The sequence below is a fragment of the Anopheles darlingi genome, chromosome 3, assembly GCF_943734745.1.
Source record: "Anopheles darlingi chromosome 3, idAnoDarlMG_H_01, whole genome shotgun sequence".
Taxonomy (NCBI): domain Eukaryota; kingdom Metazoa; phylum Arthropoda; class Insecta; order Diptera; family Culicidae; genus Anopheles; species Anopheles darlingi.
In genome coordinates this window covers 42092250-42113202 of record NC_064875.1, presented here as the reverse complement: position 1 = coordinate 42113202, position 20953 = coordinate 42092250, and the positions used below count along the sequence as shown (strand labels likewise).

Sequence of the window (20953 nt, the reverse complement as noted above, 5' to 3'; positions counted from 1 at the left end):
GTCGTCTGCTTCATAGCCAAAAACCCAAAAAAAAAAACACTCTCGAAATCTTTGTGTTGCCGTTGTTTTCCCTTTGCAGGCATGCAGGATGGATAGGGGGTAAAAAGTGCACCAGCTGCATTTTAACTTTCCCTAGTAATTAATTTAGTTTTCCATGGCATGGCATGGCCGGCCCGGCAAACTCTTCCCGGGGGACCTGGAGACCCCGTGGTTCGTGGCAAAAAGGATACGAAACCACACGTGAGAACGGGTGTAAATCCGCGAATTTCCCACAGCCCGGAATGGGCGGACGGATGGAAGGAAGGAAGGGAACCAGTTTGAAGGGAAAATAAAAGCTTTGCGGTCGACGAAAGAGCTTAGCACCGCCCTTCCCCGTGGAACACCAGCGGACGGCTTACGAGTACGACGCCTAAAGGTTTGGCAGAACTAGTCCGTGTGTCCGTGTCCGTGTGTGTGTGTGTGGTGTCCAGGTGAAGGAGTTCTCCACCAGAACAAAAAAAACAAGAATAAGATAAAATGAATGTCCTGTTGAGGCATTTTTTCCGCTTTTCTCTGCTGTACGTGCTGTACGTGCAGCTGGCAGAGTGGCTGCTACTGTATTTTCTGTCGGGTTTTTTACTCTCTCTCTCCCTTTTCTCTTGAGGATAATGGCGATGATGATGATGATGATGATGCCGGTGGTGCTGGTGGTGGAAAAGTTGCACATAAATAAAACACTCACTTGGCCTGGCGTTTGTGCTGTAATTTGTGTTCCGCTGGACTGTTTTGTGTTCTGTGTCTCTCACTTTCTATTCTGGACCGCACCGGGAATCCGATGTGTCCTAGTACTGTCCATAATGAGAAGAATTGTTTCATAATACCACCTGACCACCACGGTGGAACCAAGGGATGACAATTGAATTGTTATGCTCGTTGTGTGTGTCAATAGGTACCACCAAGGGCCTTGCAACCGGTCACCGGATCCCGGTGTTAAGCGCTAAGCTGTTGTGGAAAGTGAGAGAGAGAGAGTTGAGTGCTACTGTTAGAAGCTCCCCAACCGGAACTTCATTTTTGATCGAAACCACAACACCGTTAGCGCTTGGCCTGTCTGTCCGCGGTTTCGGTTTCGACCCGTCGGATCCTGTGTGAAACGGAACATCCCCTTCTACCACCACCATAACCCCTGGAACGTGGTGGTGCTGCTGATCGAAAAGCTGAAAATTCAAATTTTTTTCCACCAACGCCACCAGATCGGACAAACGGGGTCCCGGGAACTATCGTAGTTGATTCGGAGATACGGAAGAGACCGTCAGCACTGGCCGTGCGCTCGCTCGCTGCCATGTTTCTTCAGGTGCAGCTATTGGTGTGTCCGGGACTTCGTGGAACACACACACAGAAAGCATGCAGAGTGCAAAAAAAAAAGGAAACAAATTTTCCGTACCTTTCTACCAACCTCGCGCACACATAACTGGAAGCCAGTGGCTTTTCCTCGGTTTTCCGTGCCCGTTGGCTCGATCAACCACACAGACACACACGATACGACTTTCGATGGTAAACGGGATCGGGAACGGGATCGGGAATCGATGGCACTGGGAGGGGTCAAAACAATTTCCATCCCTCAAAACGCTTCGGAAATGACTCTTCGGCCATCCGCCGTGCATGTGCCGTCGCGTGTTTCGAGGCTTTCATGAATGCATTTTGGGCTATTTTATCCTATCCCCAAGCCGATATAGAGCTCCACCCCGGGCCACGAGATCAATTGATTCAAAGCGATCTCCTGGGGGTGGTGGGAGGGGGTCCGGCGCCACATCCAGGGATGCAAGCATTCCCGGTGTTTTGTGTTCGTTCGTCCTTTGGGCACACCGTCGATGGCCATGGTTGGTTGTGGCTGTTTTTGTTTCATTTCCAAACACATAAAGATACATAAACAACCTGCAGCCAGAGCCAGAGCACCAGAAGAAGAGGTCGCAGGATTCCGGGTCCCTAGGGGTGGGGGGTGTCCGGTCCTTTTTTTCTCTCTCTTTCCTTCCTCTCTCTTTGTCTTCGCATTCCTATTTCTTCTTCGCCGCCTTTTCGCTGCATCAAAAGAGCACCTCCAGTGAATGGGTTGTGACTGTCCCCTTTTGATGTGGTCCCCGGAAAGCTCCTCCCGGTAGCGAGCGAGTGAAGTTGCATCCGGAAACAACTTCTTTTGTTGTTGTTGCGCCAGATGCAGCAGGTTTTGGCACCGGCGGATCCACGGATGCATCGGGTTTCGATCTCTTTATTGAAGATTGCTTTTTTCGGGGGATAACGAACGTTTGACAATTGGGGTAAGTACATTAAAACAAGAAACGAAGTTGGAACAGTTTTTCCCAATTTCCCCACATTGGTACACATAGAACATAGTTTTTGGGGTGGCTGTTGTCGGAGAAACCCCCAAAACAAGTTGTTTGCGGTTGGTTCGGTGCAGGATCAAAGGAGCACTTTTAAATCGATAGCGACCATAACTTACCTCGCAAGACGTCATGCTGATGTTTTTTAGATTCAGTTTGTACAGTCGGTTCCTGGAACGACGAAAGTAGAGACGAAACGATACTTGATTAATCTACCTGCTGGCAAGCAATGTGCATTGGACATGTTTACAGTGGTCAAAGTGATATCTTAACGGCTGTACGGGATGTTTCGATGGCGATGGTGCAGTGTTCTCGGAGGTCGATTTCAATTGTGGATTTCAATTGTGAATTTACAGTTGCTGTACAGTTCGGTAGGAGGTTTGCTTGAGGTGCCAGAGATCTATTGAAATCCAGGTAATGTTGATAGCTAAATTTGTTTTCTCGTTTTCTTTTCTCGATATTTTTAATTTATCTGCATAAATCAGATCTTCTACGTATGATGGATCCATTTTTCACGTTTAAAGATCTATAAGCTTGAACTTATCATGCGATAAAAGATGATTAATTATCTCTGTTGTTGTATTTTCTACTTTAAAAAAAGTATTGAATAATAATATGGATGGATGAAATCACAATTAAAAATGCTGGCCATATGTTAACATAAATTAAGTGTCCAGTTAGTATAAGACCACTTTGATTTCTTTATTTTAAAAGTGAGCAGATGTAACCAAATCATCCAAATCTATTCGTTATCTTATCTTAATGGTTTATAATTTGTAAAACGCGGTTTGGAATGCTGATTATCAATTTTTGTTCATTTCTGGAAGCGTTAAATTTCATATTTCTTCCTAAACCACTAAAATCATCGCTTAAAGCTCACGAACTGAAGAATGCTGCTTTCCGCTAGCATCCATTAACAAATTCGAACTCACAAGATGTTTTCCAACGGATTTTATGCTATACTGCGAGTAGATATGGCAAACAAATCCACTTTCTGATCTTTAATCCAAGCAATGATCTTCTTTCTCAAGTAGAAAAATTTCGCTGGTATGATAACTTTTTGACACGGGCTTTGATAAAAAAAATTAGTAGAGCCTTGATGTACTTTCAGAAGTAAAAAGAAATCAATCTTGAGCCTAACTTTTTGACACGGGCTTTGATCAAAAAAATTAGTAGAGCCTTGATGTACTTTCAGAAGTAAAAAGAAATCAATCTTGAGCCTACCGGTTGCATTATGTTTCACCCAAAAAAAAACCCTCCTTTAAAATTCTACATAACTTCCAATACAAGCATTTAGCATTACTAAAAATGATAAGACGGCTTTTCATTTCCACTTCTAATGAAAAACAATCGTACATTCTACTACCGATTGCCAACGACTGATTCATCCGCTTGTCACGTTTAAACAAACTACGCCTGATAAGTCACTGCCAATCAAGAGTTAGTTTCCACGAAACAGAAATAGAACACGGTGTTGTTCAGTGATGAATTTGCTCAGTGGCTCGTATTGTAATTGGAGTGACAAACCCTACAGAACGGAGCACTTGATGTCGTCGTTGATTTTGAATTCTTTATTCTCTACTTCAAGACAAGAGGACAAAGTCACGCGTTTCTCGGAATCGTTTACTGTAATTTGCCCTCCGCCCTACGGACCTTCTCCCCTCAAAACCTAGCACACAACAGAACGCTTGCATGGATTTGTTCACAAATTAACTCCACTGTGGGCTGTGGCACTTTAGCAAAACCAATCAGCTCGAAAGCTAGCTTGCTGCTTACTGATCTGCGTTTAAATTCGCTCACGTTCGTTCCAGTGGTCCCGGGGATCCATCTCGGACTCGGTGAGTCCGCTTGGTTTGCTGAAAAATGTCGAGGGAACAACAACTGGCCGTTCGGTTCCCGGAGTCTTTATCAACAGTCTTCCTCGTCTCTCTGTGTGTGTGTGTGTGTCCGTACGGAGGTCACCCTGGAACGTGACGAGCAGCGCACTGGATGTCGATAAATTTCATGCTTTGACTTTCGATTTCGTCTACCATTCTGTCCTGTCCTGTAAGTGTCCCCTGGGCTAGTGCATCCCAAGTCGTGCCCGTCGATTGGCTCTTTGAAATTCCGAGAAATTAGACACTTTGATTGAATGCGAAGTTCGTTTGTCTGTCACGCGAGCGAGCACCAAGACAGGATCGAGGGCTTGAAAGTGAAAGCAGAAGCTTGCAACTTGAGACCGCCCCACTCTGGTCCGTGACTCGATTGACTTCCCTCAGTGTGCAGGGAATCTACTTGGAATGTCTGATGAATGGTCTGGCCGGGAGAAAGATCGAAAGACAGTTTTTAATTGAACTCTGTCACCGGAGTCACCGGAGTCGTCCGGTATTAAGGGACGTGATTAAGAACCCTAGACGCACGGGTACGGGTTGCTGTTGTTGTATCCGGCATTCCGGTATTCAGTAAGCTGTGGCATAAGCACTGACAAGTTCAAGGTTGAACAGAAGCCCTCCAAAAGGTTCACTTGAAGGTAAAAATAAAGGTCGCAAAATTGAAGAACAATTACTTCAGTAGGTAAATCCGGGATGGGACAAAATGAAGGGCTTTCCGTTCCATGCGCCAGTTCCAGCAGTTTTCCGGTCCGGAGCAGCTTCGCTGAATGTAAGCTCCCTAAGCCAAAGACGCTGCGCCATCAGCAACAACAACAGCGGCAATAATGGCAAACGCTAAAACCACAGAAAACCACGCCGAACCGATTCCGGTACACTTTATGAATTATTTATCTCCGTTCGCTTCATTACTTTACCTGGGGCTCAACCAGACCGGGCCAGTACATGGCCAAAGCTCTCCTGCCCTGGATCGGAGCGAAGTAACACCCACTGGCTTCATTAGTAATTTCGGCCAAACGCCAAACGGGCCAAAAACCTTCTCTTACCTTTGGAGGACCGTTCCCTGTCGTCTTCACCGGTCGATCCATCAATGGCGCTATTCCCAAATAAAACACCTTTCGGCCGGAAACATATTAAATATTTATCCAGCGTAATAGAGTAGCTCGAATCGAAGCGCGCGCGCGCCCGATCTGAAGCCGTCTCTCGCCAAAGCACTCCAGAAGCCACTTCGCCATCTTGAGCAACGGAATGGCAACGGAAGGAAACGCGGAAAGGGATAAAGGTCGGATGTCCTGTTTGATACAATCTGACAGCTGTTGTTGCTGAGTTGCCGAATTAGTATGTAACCGGGGGTTCGGCAGGCCGGTGGCCGGTAGTCCGCGCCGTTTCTTGGCCGTTCGCGAGGTGAATCCATAAGCGGTGCTGGGCACTGGCCACTGGGCCCACCGGAACCGGAACCAAACGTTCCATTGCGAATCAATCTAAATTAACTCCGGAAGAAATCCGAAGGGCCTGTGACGGGGTGTTTTATGTATTTGTTTGTCTGCTTCGCGCGTGTCGCTTGTCTTCGAAGGGATGCGTGGGAAACGGACGCGATGCGATCTGAATTGCCTAGTGGCAGCTCCAACAACCAGGTCCAGGTCAATGAAACGTGTAATTATGGGATCCACATTTTTGGCCCGTTAAATCGGCCCCCCAAAAAAGGTCCACACTGTTGTAGCGATGGTTTGAAGTGTGATTTCATCGAAAAGTCAACGTGTGTTTGAATGGAGCAGGAGAAGGACACAAGCGCGTCCATCCCAAGCGAAGCAAGAAGCGAAGAATACCTTACCCCCCTCCGGAGGTCTAAAAGGTCACTCCATGCTAAAGGCAAACCAACGCCCAAAAGGAAAAAGGTTGGTACGCGGGAACGAGCTATTTTTGAAACGCGGAACGATGGAACCGCGGAACGGTGGCCGTTCCGTGCAGGTGCAGGCAGGTCCTTGCAAATCCCAATTTCGAAATTCTAGAGGGAAATTAACGTTTTTTTTCACTCTCTCTCCATTTTTTTTCATTTTCGCTTTACGCTCGATCTCTCTGGTCTCGGCTGTGCTATGGAAAAGCGGAGCTTGGGACTGGCAATCAGCATGCGCCATCGCGGTACGAAACCTTGGCCCAAAAAGGTGTTGCGGGTAAGCTCTTCGCGAAATTTGCGAAGCGGCGAAGACGAGACTGGAAAAGCAAATAGGCTTAGAGGAGCAAGGTGTCTGTGTGTGTGTGTGTGTTTCGCTGCTGCCGCTTTGCCAAAAACTGCTTTCCGGAAGAACGGGAATGAAGAAAAATGAATTACAACAGAAAACGATCGCGCGCGCGCGTGAAAGTTGTGGCCTCAGAAATCGCGCAGATCACTTCAGGCAGCATCCAATTCGGAGAAGACGCACCTTTGCTGGCCTTCAATTGTCGGCACATTAGTGTGTGTGTGTGTGTGCGTGCGTTTGGTGCTGACCCGGTACGCTGCGAGAGAGAGAGCTGCTGTTTATTCAATTTTCTTCCTTATCTGCTGAAGCTTTTCCTGACGCATCTCCAGGAGATATGAAGCGATACCGAGTGTGTACCGTTGTTACCACGCTAAAACGCTGCTGCTACTGCTGCTCCGGCATCGTTATTCACAGTTCCGCAGGTGTTTTCTTCTTTCTCAAGCCGCTTGGAATGTAATTTATGAGTATTGCTGTGCAGAGAAGCACACACACACACACACACACGCCCTTGACACCTTCTGGCTGGCTGGCCTTATGATTGTCACTGATAAACGCTGGGCGTAATTTACAGACTTTGCATCTTTCCTTCCCCTTAGCTCATCAACCATTTCTCGCTCCTTCGGTTGTTGGTGTCGAAGGTTTTGTGCTTCAACGAGGTGTGGTTCTAGAAGGTGCTTGTGTTTTATTGTTCGGTTTTTATTCGCCACTACACCCCGGTGTACGTCACGAATTTTCAGTTTTATCCGAGCGTGTGACATAACAGCATTCTCCTCTTTCTCCTATTTCTCTCGAGACGGACACCTCAATGAAGCTCTTGATAAGCTCGCTGGTAGCATTGACGTAGCATAACATTGGGAGCACCGTACCAGGGATTGCGGAAAGGGGCAATTCTATGAGCAATAGCAATGGTGTGAACCTGGAAGGCGTTCTCAAAGAGAGGCTTTCAGCCCGGTGTCTGAAGTGTTTCTGCAAACACTTTTAAACAAAAAAAACACCTGTTTGTATGCTAAATTCAATGGCAAACTGTCTCGCTGCGCTGCGCTGCACTGTGTCTAGGATAATGACAGTAATTGCAATTTATGACTAATTGTACGTGAACTGAGGAGGCTGTGAATCACTCGTCACACTTACACCCGGTACCAACCGACGGTTAATACGGTGTTAATGAGCAGTCAGAACGGCTCACTGGTAAACGTCATGACCATACTTTCCATCCGTTATGAAGCCGGATGGGGTCACGATAGGTCACAGAAGCTGAAACGGATGACTGGAGAGAGAGGGAGAGGGATTAGTGCAAAATGGAAAAGAAAAGTGTTGAGACATAATTAAATGAAACTATGGAATCAACGCTGATGCTGGACGCTCCTGTCTGGCCATTCCTAGCGGCCAGCACCAACTGATGCCAACGGAGCCGAGCTTTTGCCACATCCACACCCCCAGCGAGGTGGGGAAAAGTGTTTGAAAAATAAGTTTGAGCGACGGAGCAAGCACTTTGGCGCTCGCAATTCGCAATTTCTTCCATTCCTGTGTGCTCTGTGGATGTTTGAGATAAAGGACAGGAATTGAAATTCAGAATTCTGGGGGAGGAACGGCGCTCTACTCCATGCCATCGAGTACGGCCATTGGCCACGCGGTTGTGAGATAAGAGATGTGGTGAAAAATTTATTTCAATTTGCTTTCCATTTCTCGGTCTCGGCGTCGAGTGTTCTTCAATGGACGTGGCCTTCTCTCTTTTATCTTATCACTGTCAGTCCTGCGCCACCATTGGCTTGGCCTCCGACTTCCTGCTCTTTGTCCAGAGACAGACGTCTGGTAGACGTGCGACGGTTCGTTGCGTAGGGCTGATGGATGGATTCATCCCTCTTCACGCAACACGCAACAGTCTGCCAAACCGATCGAGGTGGAAATTAGGAAGGATCTCACGCTCCCACGGCCCCGGTAGGGCATGGTATGGCATGAAAGATGAAGAAAAATACCCAATTCATTAAGGACTGACATTAACATATTTTTGCTCTATCGCCGAATGCCCCGCGACGACGACGACCGTTCCGTCTGATTAGTCCCGATAGCGCGCTTCTGCCAGTCTGGCAGTTGGCGGTATATTTAGTGAACTCTCTCTTTTGCTGCCATTCTGATGATGCCGCGTTTCCGGATCATCATTCGTGTTCGCGTGGAGTTTGGTTTCCAGAAAAACCGACAGAGAAGAGTCATCAGCGGGAAGAAGCCAAGAGAATCAGCTGGCCAAACAAGAATCCCGCCAAGCTCTGGCGGTGTGTTTGGGAATCGGGAATTAGGTCGAATTAGGTGAGACCTTCCTTCTCCGGCGGGGCGTGTGGATGGAGCCAGAAAACGTTCGTCTAATTGAGTTCCTGCGTTGCACAGGAGTGGTTCAGGTGGTGGCAGGATTATGACAAATTTGTCAAAAGAATTCATCTTCGCCAGTGGATGGGAGATTGAAGGTGACTTGATAGTGGGACTACTGACACTTGATGTAGAGCTCAATAGATGTGTTCGAGTCAATGATGCTCTGTTGTGTAGCGCCACTGGAGGCTGTTTAAGTCAAAACCTGATCCTCGTTCTTTGGAATGCCTAGAGCCAAATGGGGGATATTCCCCTTATCTATCTTGAAACCAAGAGCTCTCGCAAGATACTTCGATAACCTGCACTGAAACCAAAGGTATAAATGTTCCTGAGGAGTGCGGATAATACAGAGGAGCCTTTTTGCAAGGCACAGGATGCTTCCAATTTATTTATTGATATAACTAGATACGTTTGTTTGTAAACTAATGAGAAAATGATTGTATTGGTGAAATTTTATGCGTCTTTGGGTATCTATGAGTGTAAAGATATTCAGATAAGATATATAAAGATAAAAGTCGAGCACGTCTTACTGCATTTGCTGACCTGGAGAGAATGAGAATGATATTTGCCACATCTGTACACGAACATTTGTTTTTTCTATGTGCTTTTCGTTCATTTTGCTATTGGTTTTGGCAGCACTGTTACGGACTCATATGCCATGTTTCAGCTTGCCAGCTGTTCATTTACGTTTACAGCAGGGATTTACTTTAAGTTTTTCCATCGTGACGAGTTTTACAATGGATGCAAAACTATATAGCTACATTTGCTTGCTAAAACAATGAAGTTCAGTGTTCCGACACATTAAAAATGTTACAAACGTGTTAGGGTGACAATACTCTATCGAAAACACTGGTGTACCAGTGGTATCAACGCTTTAAAAGTGGTCGTGCGACTGTTCAGGACGATTCTTGTCCTGGAAGGCCATCGTCATCGAAAAGCGATGAAAACGTCGATGAAATCCGACAATGGCTGATCGAAAATCGCAAATTGACGATAAGGAACGATAACTGAGACTACCAACATATCATTTCGATGAGCTCAAAATAAGACCTGCTTTATGGGGCAACAGATCGTGGATTCTCCATAACGATAATGTGTCATCTCATAATACGTTGATTATTCGTGAGTTTCTCGTCACAAACAACACCAATACCATTCAACAACCAGCCAATTCACCTGATCTCGCATTATGTGACTTCTTCCTATTCGATCGACTCAAAAAACCACTACGAGGAACTCGTTTTGAGAGTGTGGAGGCTATAGAGCAAAAATCACTGGAGGCACTAATGGCTATATCAAAAACCGACTTCCAGAAAAGGTTCGAGGGGTAGATCAAACGCTAGCACAAGTGCATCGAACCCGACGGGGACTACTTTGAAGGAGATAACTTGAATTTTGAAGAATAAACATGCACTTCTTTTTAAAATAAATTCCGGTTATTTTTTCATCATGGTAGTACGTATGTATGAATTGCTTCAGGATGCACAATCATTGTAGTTTTGTTTCAGTTTTAGTAAACGACAACCTTTTAGTAAACGACATAAATCGATAAATCGATCGACATCGATAAATAAATAAATAATAAACAATTTTGGTAATAAAGAGTGCGATATGGATGCAATGTATTACATCTCATCTTTCATGGCGCATGCTCCTATTACGCATTTGCTGTTATAGGAATTTTCGCGCATTCGTATTTGCAATTATGAACGTGTCGTACGATATCTATCATTGTAAAGCACATAGCTAAAGGCCCTATACCAAGAGACGTGTCTGTTACGCAACACTGCTGTCAGTCATGTAGAAGACGAAGACGAAAAACTCGAAAATGAAACGAAACTTCTCTGAGCTTTAGTGTTCGCATAGTAGATTGAGTGTACAAGCAATACAGATGCAAATATTACACCAGTAAGTAAGAAAACGACAAGTTGTTGTGGTGCAAAAAAGTAGAAACATTAACAATAGTTTGTCTCGCAGTTCTGGGAACCGGACTAATATTGAGATCCCTCTTTGTCGTTCCGCATACTGATCGCACTCTTAACACTCTACTACTACTACAAACTTGCGTCACTTTCCCGGAACAATACCCACCCGTACTGGGGTGTATCCGGGGACCTCCGGTTTGAGGATAAACCACCGGAACTCCTCTTCCCTTTAAACGATTCCAATAAAATGGCAGCAAACAAATGTTTCACCCGAACGCTCGGTTGCCATGACGATAAATCCCTTCGATTGATGGGCTTCCGATCGGAAGGTGGGAGAAGTGCGCCTCGAGGTGTGCTTGGAAGGGACCAAACGAACGAACGAACGTGCCATCGAATCCCAAAATAATCAAAGGCTTGCTCTCATTAACCCCGACTGCCGTGGTGCCGTGGTGGTCGATAGTGACGAGCATAAAAGGCGCTCGCTAAATCCGGCATTATGCACACACACACACACACACACACACACACACGCGTACACAAACACACAAACCAACACACAGAGGACGCACCCTTCGAAAGGCAACTCATTATAAACCAATTTCACTATCAATTAACTAAACCACGCTAACGACATTTTGTGTTGTGCCGGATCCGGATCGGATCGGCGTCGAGCGGCACTGCCAGGGCGAGCATCGATCTCCGACCAAACACCACTCCAGCGCCCCGGCCACGGCAAAACCGACATTTGTTCAGCTTCGCACGCTCGGGCGCGCCACAAATTCGCGCGTTTCGGGGTAGCGAGCGCGTTAATGGGTTCCAAATAATCCACAGCAAAATAAAGGGTTGACAAGGGGGGTGTGACAGGGGGTGGTGGTAGTTGGTGGGAGGGGTGGTGAAATGAGCCCGGGAACATCGAGCGACTCGGCCTGGGATCGCATCATTTTCACCTTTTCGTTCGGAGGGATGAGGGTGCCTCCTCCCCTTTTCGGGTGTGTTTCTGTGTCTTTGTGTGTCTGTGTGTGTGCGCTGGGCATGTAACATGCCCTGGCTTCTCTCATTATTCACCGACAGGTCCTTGAGAATGTCTCGACCAGACCGTGGCGACCAGGGGTGTCAGAGTACCACCCCCTAAACCCTTCGGTGTAGAAGTAATTAAAATTGGCTTCGTTAGTATGAAAACCGCACCTGTCTCACACTCTCGCACGCCGAATTTGAAGCGGTTGGTTTTTCGGGATGAATTTTCGGGATAAAGAAGAACGCGGACAGGAGGAGAAGGCAGCACGAACAACGCCCGGCACGATGACACCAACAGCAGACGGTGACTACCAACTACTATCTCGCCGGCGATCCTTGGCGAGTGGCTGTCGCTCGGTATGTCCTCATCAGCGGCATCATTACCGCAGCTCATAAGCAGCAACTCATCCTCCTTCTCATCTTCCTACTGGTGCCTGGTGCTGATGTGTGATGATTATTTTCGAAACAAAGTTTTTGGGCTGGCCAACTGGTGCCCAGCCCAGCGCCATCATCCGTCCGTTTCAAGTGGCACAATATTTACCGAGCGTCATCCCCCGGGCCAGGGAGGTGTGGTGTCAGTTTCGTGTGTGTGTGAGCGAGCCCCCAAAACGGGAACTGTCAGGCCACTGCCTGGTCCTTCTTATCCTCATCAATCCGTGCCACTCTGCAGCCTGGTTGCAGGTAAGATGAAACCCCTTCCTGTCTGGGGATCTCGAGGATCTCTGGCGGGTCTTCACACACACATATGTGTGTGCACGTGAGTACCCTTTCTCCCCTACCCTAATTCATCTCCTCGTTCTTGCCTGTCATTAAATCTTGATCATTTTGTTTGTTTTCCTGCGACACCGAACCTCGACACCTAAACCTTGGTCTGCGAGTGCGAAATGGTTGCTCGGTTTACATCGTTATCGCATCGTCACACACATACCTTTAGAGACTAGCGTAATGCAATAGCGAAAGGTATAATTGCGTTGTGTTGCCTTCCAGTTAAAGCACCTTCAGGTGAAAACCTTTAAAATTGGGTTTTGACTTTGATGTTCGTGTTAGTCGTGCATCACTGTCAGAGCAGTGCAGCAGCAACAGCAGATACCCTACGACATCACGGCCCGGATCACGACCTTCATTTTGACCTTCGTTCCTTCTCCACCCAACGACGACCACGTCGACGGAACAATATCGGGAACAAAATCGAATTAGGGAGCGCGACACTCGGCAAACAAAAGGTCCCGATGCCAAGCGCGGTTTGGGGAATAATTATGCCTAAGTACTCGTACAGAATTCCCGCCTTTTGTTCTTGCGCTGAGAGAGACGAGACGAGAGAGACACTCCTCCCTCGGGGGATGATTCCCGGGTTTCCAGGAAGGTAGCGCATCGGATGGTGTCGACATCAGACTCATCATGTTGCTCAGCAAACGAGCATAGTGATGCTGCCGTTGCCAATGATGATGCTGATGCTGATGTGGATGAGGATGAAATAGTGCTGCAGCAGCGCAGCGGCCTTCGTGCTGCTGCGGTTTTGAAGGAGAAAATTATTATCGGATTATCTTATAATCGCTTGCTTTGTCGCTTTAATGCACCATGACGCTGATGATGATGATGATGATGATGATGATGAGAATAGTGGTGGTGGTCCCACTGACAATGGACGTTGCGATGAGTGAGAGACGACGCTCTCGGGCCTTATCATCACTGGCGTTGCCAATGCCATGCATTGTATGGCCGATAAGGACCCAGATGCGTCTTTGGTCGAAGATAGGAAGGAGAAATTATGCTCTGGCACACCGATGATAATCATAATAACGGCCCTTTAGTTAGCTCGTGTTAATCAACTTTCAATCCACATAATGAATGCCATCAATCGATGCTTCTGGAGTCGTTGGTAGAACTTAGAAGCAATCGAAGACGGCGATGCTTTTGCTCACCAATGCAATCAGGAACGCGTTGAAGATTTCGGTTGTTCGTTCGGTACGAGAATTGAATTTGCGTAAAACAAAAATCGTAGAGAGAGAGAGAGAGAGAGCCAAATGAATGAGGCACAAAAACGAATCGTGACGCGACTTCGATTCATCCGCGTTCGTAACAAATTAACAGTCGAAGCATCCATTTATCAACGATCACGTCTGATCCTTCCCACCCAGTACCAATCTTCCAATTCGTGCAGGGGTTTTTTTTTTCGTGGGGAGGATTGGTGGTGATTGTACTGATCCTACGACGATGCTCCCCCCGGGGGGGGAAGCCAATCCCGCACGATAAAAATCAAACAAACAATCAAACTGCTGCCGGTGCTGCTGTTGCTGTGGATTCTCTGGTAACTGTTGCTACTTACATGGCACCGACGTACAACGCGTCTCGCTCCTCGTCCATGTAGAACGTGCGGTAGTAGAACTTGCCGCACTGGAACTCCCGTACGTGATCTGCAAGTAAAGCGCGAAGCGCGAGAGAAAGAGAAAGAGAACAGTGGATGAGCATTACAAAAGCAATTCTTCGAATCATATATTAGTAGATAAAAAGGAGAGAGAGAGACAGAGAGAGAGAGAGAGAGAGAGAGAGAGAGAGTAGAGCGAGAAGAGAGAACAGGAGTATGCTCAGTGTTAAGGTGCATGGCCACGATACATACTTTCACAGCTTCAACCTTTAGAAAACTTTCATTGTCTGTCGTTTGGTGAAATGTGAAACTTTATTTCAGCTCTACGACCACGTAACATTTTTTTTTGCAATTCGCAATACACACACCAACAAGCTTAGTCCGCTAAAAGCAATAGAGTGCTTTTGTTCTTCGAAAAAGAGTAACTGTGAGCTGATGTAGATTTTTGCATAAGTTTTGATTAATTTTGTACCGATTAATTCTCTTCAGTTAAGAGTGAGCTATGGTTTTTACACTTACTTTTTACATTTTTCCTCGAATGCTTATCCCTTCATGAATATTGTGGGAAGTTTTTTCATCAATCGAAGCAAAACTGATAAAGATATTGACAGTTGAAAATCCACGCTTCAACCTACGTTTTTGCAATGTCGATGCCCATCGTAGCACAAAAACTAATGAACCGAACGATTTGGAATTTTGCACACTTAGTCTGTACACTGTTTTCCAGGTAGCACCGTCGAGTTTTTGCATTATTAGAATTAGAAAATTGTGGACGCTTTTTTTTTAAAATATCTAACACTTGTTTTATGAGCCTAATTTGTAAAGAGTATGCTTTCGAACTACAAAAATCTGCCAAAAATCGAAAAATTGAAAATTTAACAAAAAATCGTCAGGACTACCTGGATATTCTTTTAATCTATAAAAAAATAGTGATTTGTATATTTTAGAAACATATAGAAAACCGTGATGCGAACCGCAAAAAATGTTTGCAGACTTGTCTTTCTAGATCTGTTGCCTTGAACATATTTTTTAATCAATCTTCCCCAAAGTAGAACCATATTTTCTTTAAAAGTTGACGTTTAATATGATATTCACTTGAAAAAGTTAATTTCAATGATTTCTGCTGCAAAAGAAATATCAAAAATAAGCCCTTTTTCGGTGTTAATTATCCCCAATAGCCACCCCTTAAAATCATATTTTTGCGCGCAGGTTATAAGAGAAATAAATTTGGGCATATAGGAGAGTTCACCCTAATCTTTATCATCTCTTCTTGAATGAATCTTTTAATATGATTTTGTTTGTCTATATAAAATGAACTCGAGGATTTTTTTACAGTTCTTTATAGCGAATTTCATGTTGAGTTCAAATAGGATAAAAGCAACTATGATAGTGAAAAAAATCTCTATCACCCTAAACGTGTTGGGCGGCGTTTGCAACGTTATTTGAACTTAATGTTGACAGTGTTTATCGGAAAGTTGCTATCGTGGCCAGGTACTTGGTCCGGAGTCGCTTTGTCTTCATTCGCCATGCTGATCGTTTTAATGCCCTCTATCTAGACCTGTTCCTGGCTCACGATTTTCGACGCGTAAACCGATCGTGCTATTGCGAATAGAAACCGAATAGATGCTTCCGTGAAATAGGCTGCTCCAGGCCCGGCTCTAGCGCCTTACGACACATTCACCATAAAATCACTTCGATCCAAGCACCGTGAATCATCCGAGAATCGTGCGGTTGTGCGGGAGGCGACGAAAGATTTGATTTTCCATGCAAATGTATTCACCATTCCCGGGTTCCAGTTTACCGCGCCCCGAGCGGTGGTCGAACGCAACAGTCGCTCTGTGAGGCTCGCGCTCGCGCTTCTAAATCCAGCGACCAACCCGGTAATGGTTGAGTGTTTACACTGTCTGGTGGCCACACGAGGCGCGCCCAATGTTAGCATATTCCAGGCACCATACCCCTCCCTGGAAAGGATGGTAGCGCGCAGAGTGGGCGCACCGTTTGGCGTTTTGCAAACCATTTTTCCCGCCATTTTCAATTCACATTTCGCGCCGTGAATTTCCCGGTGTGGTGGATGAAATGGAAAATCGGTTCGATTCCAGTACTTGACCTCCTTCTCACCCCACCCGAAGGGGGTGGGCAAGGGTCCCAAGTCGCACGTAAAGGGCGCACTTCGAGGCCGAGATCGAAAGTGAATGTCGTTTCGTTTGTCTGTGCTGTTCGTTTCGATTCAAACACATTTTTATGCTGCCAAAGGAGCTGCTAGCTGCTAGATGAGGTAAGAGGAGAGGGCAGCAGCACTCCATCCGTGGGCCAATGAATAAATTGGGTTTATCTAAATGATCGATGGTAACCGGCGGGGCGCTGCGAAGAACGCACGCATATTATGCAAAGTGCTGATGCTGGGATGAATTCGAATTCGTTCGCACCGTTCGCTCGCTCATCGATTGTGATGGACGTGGCCAATTTGCATTGCTATTGGATTTGTTCTCCATCCATACGCCCCAGACTCCCAGTGATAAGACTTTTGTTGCCCCGAAAATTAGGTAATGATAAGGGAACGTGCGCGCTATTGTGGCATTGTGAATACAATGTAGCATTGAATTGGTGGCCAAGGTGAATGCGAATAAATCAATCATAAACGGAGCGCACCGAATGGCTCCGAGGTATCTGCCCGGCCCGTAAAAATTCAAGAGCCTTTTTCCGGCCCCTCCGATGCCGCTTTTCATTGCGTTCGTGTGCATGAAAAAAGGAAAGGCGGTTTTATTTCGCCAATTTGCCAATACTTTCGATCTGTGGACGCTTTTTTTACCTTTTTTTGAAGCGGAGGATGTAAAACATTCAACAACACACTCCGCATACCATAGAGAGGCCTCTGGGGGCCAGAAGAGCGAATCGGTCAGATATGAAACCCTAAATAGGGCCAGCTCCCGGGGAGATTTTTTGTGTTTGGCCGGACGAGAAGCCAAAGCTAAAAAACTCCACATCGCTTTTGTGTGGCTTTGGCCGGTTGACTTTCTGGAACGCAAAGTTCATTTATTCAGAATAATATCGGCACAAACCTAGCTTCATCCTCGCTCACTCTCTCTCTCTCTGTGTTAGAGAGCACACCATGCAGGTTGTCATTTTAAGGGGGGAAAGCAGCCACGCAAAACACGGCAAACATCGTCGAAGCGTTCCGTACATTAGTCGGCACCATAGCGAAACGGGAAAAGCGAGATGGTAGAGAGAGAAGAGAGAGAGAGGGGTAGACAGAACGCAGCAAATGGAAAAATAACTTCCTTCCCGGTTGCGAGTGGCGTTTCCGAACCGAGCGGCTCTGGTTGATGGTGATGGTGATGAAAACCACTTTTTCGACAATTTATGGCGACCACGACGGCACGGAAGGCAGCAACAGTAGCAAAAAAGCAACGCCACGCCACGAGCAGTACCACAAAGAGGCCAGGAAGGGGGCCAGGACGTGGGGTGAGTGGCCATCGGTATCGTGCCAAATCTGTGAAGCCGGAGCTCGTAGAATGAAGCTCATCATCCCGTACGCGGCACCACGCAGTGTGCCAGAGAATCAACATTTTACTAAGAGGAGGACGTTGGTGAGGGGTAGAGGGTTGCAGCAGTGAAATGAAAAGGCAGCCATTTTTTAAACTAACGTTTAGCCCTCCAAAAATCACTCGAATTCTCGAGATGATAATATAGAATCTGCATCGATGCAGCGAAAAGTTTAAAAACAAAACCAAACGAGAGATGAAGCAACTCCCTCCCTTATGGAAAAAGAAGTTATCCTCCCAAATTGAACTTCCTGGATAGCTTAGAAAGGTCACGAGGTCACCTGTTCAAAGACAAATCGAATGCTCGTACCGTTTATCCCTTCAAATGTCAACCCCGGGGGTAGCATTACCACCCTGGGTGGTAGAGTGATCTGGCACCGGTGGTGCACCGGGTTCCAAAGTTCATAATCATTTGTCTCAATTGTGATAGAATGCTCTCGGACCACACACAGCAGACACCCAGGTAGACAGCGACAGCCACGTAGTGTTTCCGCTTCCGTTCCGGCGAAGGGATGATGTTTATCGATGTTCTACATGCCAGCGACCGAATGTCGTTAAAGTGAACCACCGGGTGTGTGTGTGTCGCGTGCCATCTATCTCACCGGGCAATCAAGTGTGCGAGAGCGACACGAGAACCAATTTCACCCCGCCACCTGACTCCTCACTGAAGCACCTCTCCTTGGCACCGCAAATGGATGGATCATTTTGGTTTTGGCGCTCACCATCAGCCTGTTCTCCAGCTGTCTGTCACATGCACACACACACCTGAGTACTACCACCTATAAACTGTTACCAACTTGACCCGGATTCACTTCACAACCCACCTTCCCCCGACGAAAACGATGGCAAGTCAACCGTATCACCGGTCGGTCGGTCGCCATGGCATGGACCCCCTCTCGGCGGAGGCGAGTGTTACTGGCACGGAACTGTTTCCTTTTCCAGCCAATTGGCACGCGGAGCGAAAGAGAAAGGATGTGTGTGTGTGTGTTCCCTCCCTCTCTGTCTCTCTCTGTGCGGGTCTCTCTCTCTCTCGCTCCGTTCTCGGTATCGCATAAATCAACTCCATTTCAATAGATTCCCCATTAATCATTTTCCAATTGCGGTTAGCTAGCGGAACTGCTGGTACTGCTGCTGCTACTGTATGGCTGTGTGTGTGTGTGTGTGTGTGAATGGAGCGCTTTTGATGAGCAGTCAGTGTCAGGGGGTTTAGTGTTGTGGCCGGGCTGCAGTAGTTGGTCGCTACTCGGTGCCAGCGGCAAGGGAAGGTCGTGCAGATCGTGACTGAAATCTGTTAACAAAACGAAGCTCACCCCGCACCCCTCGTTTGGTGTGGGTGTGCTCCATGTGTGGGGTATCCTTTGTACTTCTTCCTACCACCCACGAAGGGGGGGTGGCTGGTTGCGTGCACCGCATCGGCCGAGCCCGATGTGCGAATCGATTCCGTGTCATGCTTTTTATGCTCGATAGAGATAAAACAAATGACGCCTGAATAAATCACGCATCCGGGTGTCTAATTATTGGCGGCACCAGCACCACAACTACCCTGTGGTGTTGGTGTTGTTGGTGGTGTTGGTGGTGGCAACAACACACAATGGGATGCTATCATGGAAATGGTTTTGCTTCCAGCAGTGAAAAGAAAGAGATTGAGAGAGCAAGAAGGAAGAAGAATAACAAAACACACACACACACCCAGGGGAAGAAAGACTGACGTCATATTCAACCCCGCCTCCCCAGAGAGGCACCCGATGATGGAGACGCCTGGTGAGCGACGACGTCAAATGGAGGCGCATGGTAGTTCCTGTTTTGGAGTCGCGCTTCCATCGGCATTGCGGCGGTGGTGCGTTGGCGAGCATAAGGAAATAGGGAATTCCTTCCTTCCATTTTTGTGTGCGCCTTTTTTTGGGCGGCCGGAACGCACTTCAGATTCCTCGAGACATGCATAACGCAGAGAGAGAGAGAAAGGAGGCATCCGACATCGGAACGATATATCTTGTTCCATTGCCATGGCCAAGGGGCTCACAGGCCAGCATGAACCGTGAAATCCTTACCCACTCAAACACACACACACACGAAGCACCAGAAGCCACATAAATCTTATTGGCAGTTCACAAATGGTTTGCGTCTGCGAGGGTTTGGTCGTGTTGCTGGCATTACTGCTACACGTGTACCAAAAGAGCAGCATGGGCCTTCTTCCGGTAAATGAAAGAGAGACAGTGTATGAGAGAGAAAGAAAGGAAAAAAAGGGAAAAAACAAAAAAACACACCCCAGCATCCGTTACGCTTCGGTTGGCGACCGAGACCCTACTGTTTGTCTGAGTCGAGACTGAGTCATTGTGTCTCGCTCTCGAACGGGAACCGGAAGCAACGGAAAAGGGTTACAATCCGGGTTCCGGATGCACCGATCTTACCATATTTTTTTTGGGTCCACGAGGGGCGCAAACACTCGACTCGGGCTCTGCATCGGGGACAGCAACATTATTCCCGGTGAAATCGACGTTCGACGAACGATTGGTGTGTGTATTTGTGTCTCAGTCGCATTAAGGCTTTTTACGTTTTTTGCTGGTGGTGGTAACAATCAGATTTCGATTGTGTCTGGATCGTATTTCGACACCAGCACCCTTTGCTTTTCCTCCACGCATAAATAGGTCTATATTACAAGAGAAGAATGACCAGGGAACCAGGGCCAGGGGCCAGGATTTTAAGGTTTTATTCCACTCTCAGGATGGAAGTCACTGTGTTTGGCTCCGGGCAACCGGAACCTTCATCCGGAGATGGGGAGGATTTACTGTCCTTTTCCCGTAGAAAAGGAGGAAAACTATTTCCATAAATTGTTGGTCGCTTCACTTCACTGCACATCGTCGCACCACCATTAAGGAGGGTGGGATGCACACACACACACACACACGCGCCCCCGGGGTATAACTTTGTTTTTCATTCGAACAATTGCCTCCCCGACTGCTTGTTCCCCTTAATCCCAGCGAATGGAGACTCATTTCTGACTTTGTGTAAACAAAATACCATCAAAACACACGCGGGGTGTGGGGATGCGTTCTGACGAGTGGTGGCCATGGATGGATCCATCCTCGAGACGCCCGGAGACGAAGAAACGCTGTCGGAATCGCTCACCAAATCCAGGAACTACGGTTCAGTTCACGCAGCATTCGCAAATGGTTAGTGGCCGGTGGCAATAAAAGGGAAATCCAAAGTCCAAGAAACGCACCCGCCCTTCCCCTGCGGGCAAAAGATTAAGTAGCACCCCCTCTCCGTTCCGTTCCGGATGACGGAGG

At 47.0% G+C, this 20953-nt stretch overlaps 1 protein-coding gene across 1 annotated transcript in view; it reads right to left on the bottom strand.

Annotated features, from left to right (window-relative positions):
• The window catches only part of LOC125957210 (semaphorin-2A-like), an 85588-nt gene that overhangs the window by 29112 nt on the left and 35523 nt on the right, over positions 1 to 20953 (bottom strand). Inside the window, exons 2-3 of the mRNA XM_049689747.1 lie at positions 14086 to 14173; positions 2474 to 2525 (exon numbers count right to left, since the gene is read on the bottom strand). Coding sequence (XP_049545704.1) covers positions 2474 to 2525; positions 14086 to 14173 — 140 coding nt within the window. The remainder of the gene's footprint in view (positions 1 to 2473; positions 2526 to 14085; positions 14174 to 20953) is intronic.